At 43.0% G+C, this 11,739-nt stretch overlaps 1 protein-coding gene across 1 annotated transcript in view; it reads right to left on the bottom strand.

The window, feature by feature from the left end:
* Positions 1-746: 746 nt before the first annotated feature.
* Positions 747-11,739, bottom strand: part of LOC104411316 (atlastin-2-like) — a gene marked incomplete at its 3' end in the record, with an annotated part of 14,687 nt that continues 3,694 nt past the window's right edge. The window contains exons 3-6 of the mRNA XM_010021708.1: positions 5,693-5,827; positions 4,151-4,255; positions 2,948-2,998; positions 747-803 (exon numbers count right to left, since the gene is read on the bottom strand). Of these exons, the coding sequence (XP_010020010.1) occupies positions 747-803; positions 2,948-2,998; positions 4,151-4,255; positions 5,693-5,827 (348 nt within the window). The remainder of the gene's footprint in view (positions 804-2,947; positions 2,999-4,150; positions 4,256-5,692; positions 5,828-11,739) is intronic.

Here is an 11,739-nt window from a genome sequence, read left to right as displayed (position 1 = left end):
TGGTGAGGCATTGGAATGGGTTACCCAAGGAAGCAGTGAATGCTCCATCCCTGGTGGTGTTCAAGGCTAGGTTGGACAGAACCTTGGGCAACAAGGGTTTAGTGCGAGGTGTCCCTGCCCATGTCAGGGGGGTTGGAACTAGATGGTCTTAAGGTCATTTCCAACCCCAACTATTCTATGATTCTATGAATACTGGGGACTTGCACTTGAAGACACAAGAGTCTTAAAACTCACCACAAACAGCAGTCGACTAGTAACCTTACAGGTTAAGGAGGATACTTCAGTATGTCAAAGATCTGTCTTTGTCTCCACTAAACAGATGCAGCAGTTTGGAGACTTTTACCACTGAAGCCAGTAATGCTTCAAATAAATGAAATGCAACACACCCCTCCTCAACACTATTTCTTAGAGGCCACAGGACCGTTACTTAGAGCCATGGTACCACCAGCACAGACCAACCATATCTCAAAGAGTAACAAGTAAGAAGGCAGCGTAAAACCTTTCTTCTTAACACTGCACATCAACTGATTCTTTCATTCCTTTTATGCCTTATAACTCAGGCACAATGCTATACTTGCCTTCAGCATTTTTCCATTGTTTTTGCCAAGAAATGTGGTGACAGGGAAGGAAAATCAGTCTTGTAAAAAACAGGCTAGCTTCAGCCCAACTAATTTCTCTTCATAAATTATCCTGAGCTCAGTTTTTACATATTCAACTGCTTAAGACTGATTAACATATATAGTTACCTGAAATGGCTTTTGGTAAATCTCTTCCATAGCTAGTCTTCCGTATTCTGTAAACAACTGATAGAAAGAAGAGTATAAGGGTGACACACATAAAACACATTTTTCTACTGTAAAATATTCTACCATGTCACTAGAAAATAAAACATTTCATCTTAAATTCTATTAAGGACTGAGAATGGCCAATACACCTCATGAACAAGTACACCAATCCTCAGTAAAATTCAGGAAGGAGACACAATTTCCACTGGTTTCACAGTGCCATTCCATAGCTGTCAAAACACCACAGCACTAAGTGGGTACCCTGTGGGCTATTCCCAGACAAAAGCTGGCTGTGTCTCTCAGCAAGCCAGTTTCTAACGTTTGTTTCCAAGGCTAAGAAGGTAAACCTGTATAACATTTTCCCCTTACTTCCCACAAAAGAGTCATTCCTGGAAACCTCAAGGAATTTGGCTAGAGCCAGGCTATCAGACATTTAAATACAAGCCAAGTTAGACAGCTTCCCAGATGTCTTCAGCCTGTGACCTTAACTGATAATTGTTCCCTGCTTCCAGTACAAAAGCAAGTGTCACCTGTCTTCCTCTCATTGCTTTCACCATTTTTAATACCAGCAGCAGTGACCTTCACTGACTGAGTGGGCCAGACAACCCGTGAGAACACAGATTATGGACTATGCTAGCTGTTGCAGCAGAGATCAATACTGTCAGATGTTGATCCATGCTAGCCCCCTTATAGATCCTGGAAGCTGAGATGAAGGAAGCACACCATATCCTCTAGTACCAGGCAACTGTTCTTCTGCATTAAAATTAACTCCTGGAACATCTCAGGTAAATTTCATAGCCAAAAGGACAGTTCCCTGTGCTGACCACAAGAGCACCTGAGAACTTAAAAGACTAATTTAACACAAATTAACTTTCAAGCCTGTGTCACCCTGAGCAAAAGATGCTCTGAAGTTGCCAAGCACCCACACGAGACTGGCTCCTTTGAGCTTAACTCCCTACCCCATTCACTTCCCAGTGAAGGAAAAGGCAACCAGACAGTAACAGTACTTTAGAGTAACAAAATCCTGTAATTACGGAAATTCAGGATTTCCCTCCCTCAGCCCATGATGCCTTGCCTCAACTTCAAATCCATGGTTTTCCCTAACCACTGTTTATCATCCTTCTCTTCCCTACCTTCTCTCAAATGACAACCTTCAGTATAACAGAAAGGGATAGCGCTATTCAGATTGCACTGAGGCTGTCAAAGGGCCAAAACCATGAGGAAAGCCTGGCTTCCAAATTAGCTAAAGCTTTTCTTTTTTTTTTTTCCCAGTGCTTGGTTGAGCTTTTTTGAGGGGTGGGGGAAGCATTGGCCCAGTGATATAACTCTGTTAACTGAGAACAGCATCACAAGGCTATGGTTAGTTAGTGCTCTTCTACTTCCAGTACTGGCAGCCAGTCTTTCGCAGCACTGACCAAGACACAAGTCCTTTCAATCAGAAGACATGTAAAACAGTTTTAAGCTGTGACAAGGTCATGGCCTGAGCACAGGCAAGCATTTGTTAATATACAATCTAGCCTTTAAAGCTACAGGTTTTAGCTTAAGGAGATAAAGTTCTTGCACCTTTCACATGAAGCCAGAATTTAGTGGCCTTTGACCACAATGTTCCATAGAGGATGAAACCCCACATTAGAGAGAGCACAAGTCTTTCCTGGTTTTGTTTCTAAGCAGAAATAAAACTCTGTAGAAGTTTCTCAGTTGAAAAACTAGAGAAGGCTTTTGGATAAAAGATACTCTTTCTGCCCTGACCCAAACTCTCATGTTTCTTTAGAAACAAATTTAGAAATACCATCCATTTTCCTATTTTAGGGAAAAAGGAGAAACATTGGAATTTTCTCATTAAGTACTTCATAAATCATTTTCCTTTCTCATTCTTTTAGGAATTTCAGAACTTGCAAATAGAGAACAGACTTTAGAAAGATAAGATTTAGGCAGATTAGAAGCCTGTACTGCTTCACCTCTGCGTTGGCACAGCAGAGGCATCACAGCATCATGGAGTTGATGCAAATAATGTTATTATAGGCAGTACTAGTTTTAGCATCAGGGCAGCTTCAGTGTTTTATATGAAGCAGCAGGCAGCTCCCAAATCACAGTTACATGAGTAGCAACTTCAAGAACAGTGTCAAGGCTATCAGTTCAGAAGCAGCTTAATATAAATATACCTGCAAATGTTGAAGGTCATCTTCCTGAATATTCTGGGACAAGTTGTACACCTGTAAGAGACAGTAAAAGAACTACAGTGTAACATGAAAACGTTATCTTACATTCATGTAGTCTCTTCTAGATATCTTGATTATTTCTACCCCCTCCAGAAAAAGCCTAACTACCCAGAAGTTAGCAACTAGAAAGGTGTCACAGAACACATCTCAAACTAAAATCACTTCCTTATACAAAGTGCAAGGAACAAAACCACTGCCGACTACCCTAATCCTTCTTACAATAGCTTCTTCCCAAGGAAGCAAGCCCTAAAAGGGATCAACAGAAGACTTCTGAATGCTTCAAATCACCATATAGGTGTGAGACAGGAGGACTGAGAAGGGCACATCTCTTTGTCACCTTCAAGTCCAAATGCTTTAGTGATCCAGCAGTGACCCAGCAGCTGCATCTCTGACACAGAAATGACTGGGTAGTCAGTGCTCCAGGGCTATTTTTTTTCTTTCAAATCTTCCCAGAAAAATCTAACTTGATGTGGGGAGCTCATGACTGTTTCAATAGCACAAATACTGTACAGCAGTAAACTCAAAGATGTATCAATAACTCACAGCTTATCCTAAACAGGGGAACAGAACAAGGAAAAAAGGAAAACAAACAAAAAACATCAAAACCAACCCCACAGGGCAGACGTAGTGTTCTACATATTCCTGTTAATTTCATGTTGTAGCATACATGAAGAAAGTCACTTGTCATCCCTTAAAAAGCTGCTCGCTTTTGGCACATTTAACACACAAGCTTAAAAGCAGTTCTGGGCACAGCACAAGAGGATTGTCAGAAGTTTAACAGTATGAGCAATTGTAACTTTAGCTGATGACAGTGTAACTTCACCGCAAACTGTATCTAAGGTCTTAAAAAAAGATTCTGTAACACAACTGTACAGAAGCGGTTGCTACTTTGACATCTTCTGGGGGGATTTCCTAGTTCAGTCAGCAATTTAGCTCAGCTTGGCCTTGGATAACCTTGATTGCACAGAGAAACTTGATCTAGTACACAACATTGAAAATAAGACATTAAGTATGAAAGCTTAAATGATAGTTGGAGGAAGATATGCAGGTGAATTCTGAATGCATGGCTAAAGAGATATATTCTTTGCACATTCAGGACAGAGGGTTCCTATAGCTGCCATTATTTGCCAGCACAGGTATTCTCACCTGAACAGAACTCGTCATGGTGCTCAGAGCAAAAACCGTTGCACAGTCTTTGATAGTAGATTGGCTATCAAAGGCACCTTGGGTATCCATAAGCAGTACAGCAACCTAGAGAGTTTTGAACAGCAGCAATAGTTAACCAAACTGTTAACACTTTTAAATGCCAGGCCATTGGAATAAATTCTATTTCAAGTAGAGAAAGTCTCCGCCCCTACACCTACTTATTAAACCTTAGTCACTTCCCTGCCACTTCCTATATACACCTACAGCTGAGTAAGCACAACTAGAGAGCCCTATCATCAGCATTAAGTCTTTGGCCTTGCTGTATGGGTTACCCTCTCCCACAGAAACAGGCTCCCTCAGCCCAGAGTAGGTATAGTGCAGAGTAACAGACAGCTTTTATCCACTGGAAAAACTTCAGCCTCAGCTGACAAGCCAGCACAGTTCATTAAAGCTAAGAATGAGATGGTTGATTTTAAAAATAACCATCTTTAAGTAATCATTTTCAGAAGAAAACAAGATAATTGATAATGTCTGTTGGAATTACAAGGAATGATGCAATCTTAATGATAAAAGTTAATCTGTCCAATTCCCACCTTTGGGATCTATACTATACTTGCCTTCTCTTTCAGTTAGAGATGACTGATAAGCAAGAACAAGTAAGTGATTTGTCCCCAGAGCACAAACAGATCCTCACAACTGTTTTTTAGCTAGAGAACTGTCTGCTTAGCTGTGAAATTTGATAAAACTTCCTGCATGCCCTTAAGCCACTACCTGTTTAAGATCAGTGTCCCATATTAATTGGCCATCAGATGATTCCTTTGCAAACATAAAGGGTATGAAAGTTAAATAACCGAGAGCTTATAGTTCAGGAGAACAAGAGCTCAAGATACACCACCACTATTGTGGAGTAAATATTTATTAACATTAACACTTTGTTTCAGCATGAAGAGAAACACCTACAAAAAAACTTTGTAGTTAAACTGACTTAAAGAGTTAAAAAAGATGCACCAGCTCTGATTACAACAGAGTCAATGCCTTTTAACCCAGTGTTAGACTTAGTCCTTTTTTACAGACTACCTGTTAAACTATATGGAAGGACCAGCTTGCAGACACCAAAGCTATTTCCAGTACTTTCAGCTACGCATTACATTTCACTAGAACACAGCTGCAAGTTAGAACACATTCTCATCTCTCAAAAAACAGTGTTTGTTACAGAGCTGTTCTTATCACAGCGTTTGTCTGTACGTAGGATTTATAGCCATCAGAGTTTATAACATCCACAGGATAACCCACCCATCAGCCTGGACACAGTACACTTTGCCAAAACAAATTACTCTCAGAATGGGACCATTGTTGGAGCTTGAATCTTACAAACCAGCAGGAAAGTTCATACTGATAAAAGGTTTGCAAATATGCTATGCAGCTACTGAATGCAAAGGAAAGCAGCTGATGTTTGAATTGCCTCCATGAAACCTATGGCATTAAAGGTATACACACAGAGGCAAGAATCCTTACATACACCTACTTAAGTCAAGCACTTACCTTTGTTCCATTGGGCTTATCAATTACAAATACTTCACTCCAAATCTGTATGCCAGTGGTTTCCCGTTCACATCCACCTCTCCATGTAAACCCAGTCAATGGCTCAGTGTTTCCACCTATCCAGCAAGGAGAAGTCTACAAAACAAGAGGAGAAACTTACTTAAAACCAAAGATGAGAGAGTTTTTTCTAACATTATATGTTTTAGCAGACTTCCACATTGTTCTCTCGTTTTCTTCAGTGCAGACTGGCAACACTACACAAATATTAAAACACAATGCCACTCTGCTGTGTTTCAAGGCTCATCCACAAAGAAAGGTCATTCAGGTCTAGTGTATGCCAATGGTTGCACAATTCTTCAGCCACTGAAGAGTGTATGTGCACAGCCTTTAAGTCCCAAGGACCCACAGCTAATGAGAACAGCTCAGCTTTGTCAAGCTCAGCTCGAGTCAAGACTTAACCAAGTCAAGATCTCTTCCCACTCACAAACAGATCAACTGCTGAAACCAGCTAAATGCCTAAGTCCCTGTGCTGACAGAGGCCAGCACAAGACTCCCAATACCAGCTTGCAGAAGCCAAGGAGAACAGGCAAGGACCATAAGATGCAAACTCCGAAATTGTCACAGTTACAAAATACTTTTTCCTAAGTTGATTCAGCATCAAAAGAAAAGGTCAAACTGAGAGTTTGATATATAACAATCAATCCATCCATATTAAAAATGTATTGGCATGTTGCCCAGTTTGGGAAAGGCTACCAGAGAGTAAAGTACAGTTTGCAGCTAACATTTCTGACTGTAACAAGGTCTTCAGTCCTCAAGGACAGGCAGCACACAGAGCAGTGGCTCATGCAGAAGAACCCAGCCATTTTATGAGCACATTTAACCCAGATACATAGTTTATGTACTGGGCAAGCAAGGAGTGTGAACAGGCACCCTCAGGAAGTTTCACTGCAATAGGTTTATATACACTGAAATTCTACAACAGGCAGACAATAGTTTAATTGATGAGAGGGCTAAGAGAAAAACCTTTCTTTCACAGGTGAGAAGACAGTTTGCTGGCAGAACAGAAAGACATTTAATTAATTTGCCTCTGACTGCCCAGAAAAGAAGGAAAATGTGCTCTTTGAGAAGGTCAAAGGGGAGACTTCTCAATTCATTAGACTGTGGTCTCTACCTTGCTGACTCTGCACTGGCAGTCTTCAGAGAATAGCTCAAGACACATCCCTTCATGTCTCAGAACACAGCATGAGCACGCGGGGGCTGTATGGAATAGGAATATTTACAAGTGAAACTGCTTATTTCTAAATGGGGATGGGGAAAACCTACATGTGTACCTCATGCCTAGCAGCATGAAAGGCAAACCATCCCAAGAGAGAAAGGCAATCATGCAGCACTTAGCATTCTCCCAAAGCTAAGTGCACACCATTCAACTCTGCTATTTCAATTGGACACAGCAAAGTAAATGAGATGAGCAGATAGAAAGTGAGATGAACACAGGTACCCAAGTGAATCATAGCTCTTTACAGGTAGGTGGTTTGGGTGTTTGTTTGTTTGGAGTGGCAGGTTTTCTATGTTTGCTTTGTCATGTACATACACCTCTACCAGAGAGACAAAGCAAAACCTGAACAGCTTTCCCCTGGAGTTTTTCATCCCAGAAGATGCTTATGCATCCACTGACCACTCAAGAAATCAAAGCTCCAGGCCTGCTTTGGGCTTCAGTACACTCCGGTTTGGTAATTCTGAATCAGACTTCCCAGGTATATGTCAGTGGACTGCAGCTTTTCACTTTTGCAAAAGAATCTGTTACATTATTTAACAATATGCTCCATTAAGCATTTATACAAGAATGCTTTTCCCCAGTATGGTCCAAACCCCCTTCCCCCAGGGAAGCAGTGTGAAAGCACCAGTCAAATCTGATGAATCAACGAATGGTTATGGGACTGGTGTCACAGGCAGGGGTTCAGCTACTTAGACCATGGGACTCACTTTGAGAAACTTGGTCTATACTGGGAGCTGATGGGGTCCATATGTCAGAGAAGGGGAAGAGCATCTTCAGTCACAGGCTTGCCAAGCTGGTGAAGGCTTTAAACTAAAGTTGCTGGAGGAGAGGAACCTCAATCCAGCCCTCTCTTAGCAGTCTCACACCAGTGCCAGCAAGAGATGACCAGAACCTGGAAAGGACAGGAAAGCACCTGAAGAGCAGCAAAAAAAGAACTCCAGCTACTCCAGCCAGTAAGTCAGCTTCAGCAGCGCCCCAACTGAAATGCCTCTATGCAAAGGCACATAGCATGGGGAATAAACAAGTAGTTAGAGACGCACACACACCTGCAGGGCTATCATCTTATTTGCATCAGAGAGACATGGTGGGATTACTCCTCTGGCTATGTATTGGAAGTATTGGAAAGGAAGGATACAGGCTCTTCAGGAAGGACAGGCAGAGGAGACAAGGTGGGGGTGTCACCCTCTATGTCAATGATCAGTGCACAGAGCTGTGCCTGGGGATGGATAAGGAGCTGACCAAAAGCTTATTGATCAGGATTAAAAAGAGGGCAGGGACAGGTGACATTGTAGTGGAGATCTGCTACAAGCCACCTGACCAGGAAGACAAAAAGGATGAGGCCCTCTACAGTCAGATAGAAGCAGCCTCACACTCACAAGCCCTGATCCCCATGGGGAACTTCAACCACTCCAACACCAGTTAAAGGGACAACACAGCAGGGCACAAGCAATACAGGAGGTTCCTGGAAATTCTTTCTCCAAACAGTAGAGGAACCAGTGAGAAGAGGTGCTATGCTGGACCTTGTCCCCACCAGCAAGGAAGGGCTGATCAGGAATGTGAAGCTGGACAGAAACCTTGGCTGCAGCAACCATGAAATGGTGGAGTTCAAGATCCTTAGGGCACTGAGGAGGAAGCATACAGCAAACATGCCACCCTGAACTTCAGGAGAACAGACTATGGCCTCTTGAGAGATCTGCTTGGCAGAATACCATGGGGTAAAGCCCTGGAGGGAACAGGGGCCCAATAAAGCTTGTTATTCAAGGATCACCTTCTCCAAGCTTAGGAGCAATGCAACCTGACAAAAAGTCAGTCAAGCAAAAACACCAGCAGGCCTGCGTGGATCAACAAGGAACTCCTAGACAAACTCCAACACAAAAAGGAGACCTACAGAGGATGTAAACAAGGACTGGTAGCCTGGGAGGAATAGAGAGAAATTGTCTGAGCAGCCAGGGACCAGGTTAGGAAAGCTAAAGCCCTGACAGAATTAAAACTGGCCAGGGATATCAAGGGCAACAACAAAAACTTCTATAGGTACACTGGGGATAAAAAGAAGATAAGAAAAAACGTGATGCCCCTCTGGAAGGAAACAGGAGATCTGGTTACCCAGGACATGGAGAAGGCTGAAGTACTCAATGACTTTTTGCCTCAGACTTCACCTCCAAGTGCTCCAGCCACACTGCCCACATCACAGAAGGCAAAGGCAGGGAACTGGAAGAATGAAGAACTGCCTGTTGTAGGAGATGATCAGGTTGGACACCATCTAAGGAATCTGAAGGTACGCAAGACCACAGGTCCTGAGGGAACTGGTGGATGAAGTGGCTAAGCTACTATCCATTCTATTTATTTGAGAAGTCATGGTAGTCCACTGAGATTCCCACAGACTGGAAAAAGGGACATGTAACCCCCCTTTTTAGAAAGGGAGAAAAGGTAGTTTGGGAAACCATAGGCTGGTCAGTCTCACCTCAGTGCCTGCTAAGATCATGGAGCAGATCCTCCTGGAAACTGTGCTAAGGCACACGGACAAAGGCAGTGATTGATAACAGCCAACATGTCTTCACTGAAGGCAAATTGTGCCTGACAAATTTGGTGTAACAGAGTTACAGCATTGGTGGATAAGGGAAGAGCAACTGGAGTCATCTACCTGGATTTGTGCAAGGCAAAAAATGATGCTGTCCCACATGACATCCATGTCTCTAAACTGGAGAGACAAGACTTTGATATATGGACCACTCAGTAGATAAGGAATTGGTTGGATGGTCATACTCAAGAGAGTAGCGGTCAACAGTTCAATGTCCAAGTGGGGACTGGTGAGTGGTGCTCCTCAGGGGTTGGTGTTGGGACCAATCCTGTTCAACAACTTTGTTGGCAACATGGGCAGTGGAATCGAGCACCCTCAGCAAGTTTGCGATGACACCAACTGTGTGGTGCAGTCAACACCCTGGAGGGAAGGGATACCATCCAGAGGGACCGAGACAAGCTTGAGAGTTGGGCCAGTGCAAACTTCATGAAGTTCAACAAGGCCATGTGCAAGGTCTTACACCTGGGTCAGGGCAATCCCAAGCAAAACACAGGCTGGGCAGAAAATAGATTGAGAACAGCCCTGAGAAGGACTGGGGGATGTAGGCTGACAAGCAGCTCAACATTACCCAGCAATGTGCATTTCCAGCACAGAAACCAACTGTGTCCTGGGCTGCACCACCAACAGCATGACCAGCAGGTTGAGGGAGGGGATTCTTCCTGTCTGCTCTGCTCTCATGAGACCCCACCTGCTACTGTGCCCAGCTCTGGGGCCTCAACATAAGCTTCCAGTGCCTAAAGGGGGCCTACAAGAAAGGAGTAGACGGACTTTTTACAAGGGCGTGTAATGACAGGACAAGGGGGAATGGCTTTAACCTGACAGAGGGGAGATTTAGATTAGATATTAAGAAAAAAGGCTTTACTATGAGGGTGGTGAGGCACTGGCACAGGTTGCCCAGAGAAGCTGTGGCTGCCCCATCCCTGGCAGTGTTCAAGACCAGGTTGGACAGGGCTTGGAGCAACCTGGTCTAGTGGAAGGTGCCCCTGCCTGTGGCAGGGGGGTTTGAACCAGATGAGTGTCAAGCTCCCTTCCAACCCAAAATATTCTATGAAATTATCCTTACTTCTAACAATTCAGACCGAAACCACACAAATGTTTTGAGAAGTCCCTCAATAAGCACTAGGTATGACCACATTTGATTTTACAAGTGATTTGTCACAGGAGACTTTGGTGTCTTAACAGGCACAACTTTAGCTGAAGCTGCTTCATCTTGTGGACAATGCACTTAAGCCTGTCTTAACTGACTTTGGCATCAGTCTGAAGTACTCATAGCTTGGTACCTCCATCTTTCCTTAGTTAAACCTCAGTATTTTAACAGTCTCCATCCATCAAGTTGGCTGGAGAGATAGTGAAGAGATGGGAGGAGGAAAAAAAAAGACCTTGTTCTTACAAAAAATTAAGCCAGAAGTTGCACTACAATTTTGTATCAGTCACCTAAAAGATAACCTATTTAAATATACTCCACATTAAGAAAAGGACCAATGCAGCTTTATTTGCACAGTGCCATTAGTACTCACTGCACCTTGCTGCTTAATACAAGCTAAAAAGGTCACATCCTGGTAAAAAAAGCTTTAAATCTAAATTTACTTGTGTTACTGCACCCAACTCTTAATAAGGCTTAAACTGCAACAAAGATCACAGGATCCCTGCAGCACCTTGGTGAGTACACGCTGCTGCTGGTTTGTGGCAGATCATTCTGTTCCCTTTCAAATGAGAAACCGTATCGCTAAGTATCAGTGCTCGGAATGAGATACCCACCTCCCTGAAATTAGCGACCAATCTCAGATGTGCCAAAATCCTACCTGTAACTTCAGTTAGCACAAGTGAGATTTTTGGTTTAAGATAAGAAAATGGGATTATCAAGTATCTTGGCAAGTTTTTCATCACATGTCTTAATATCCACAGGGGAGGATATTCCAAAATTGCTTGATTAGTGTGCAAACTGAATGCAGCTGCTTGAGTATTTTGTGTAGGATCTAATGTTTAGTTCACAGAAAATACAGACCTGTAATTGAGCCTGACTGAAGATGGAGTGGTCAGACTAGAGTGCTACAAAACTATACCAAGGCCTCCCATCCTGTACTGAAATTTGCATAAACACAGAGGATACCATTTGACTTGCTACAATTCAGTAGTGCTCAGAAGAGGAGTTGTGCTTATCTTCTCTCATTCCAAACTGCCAGTTTGCACCAG

This window comes from Nestor notabilis, unplaced genomic scaffold (assembly GCF_000696875.1).
Source record: "Nestor notabilis isolate BGI_N333 unplaced genomic scaffold, ASM69687v1 scaffold2979, whole genome shotgun sequence".
In the NCBI taxonomy this organism is placed as follows: Eukaryota; Metazoa; Chordata; class Aves; order Psittaciformes; family Psittacidae; genus Nestor; species Nestor notabilis.
Note: the sequence above shows the minus strand (reverse complement) of the source record. Positions and strands in the feature narration are given on the sequence as shown.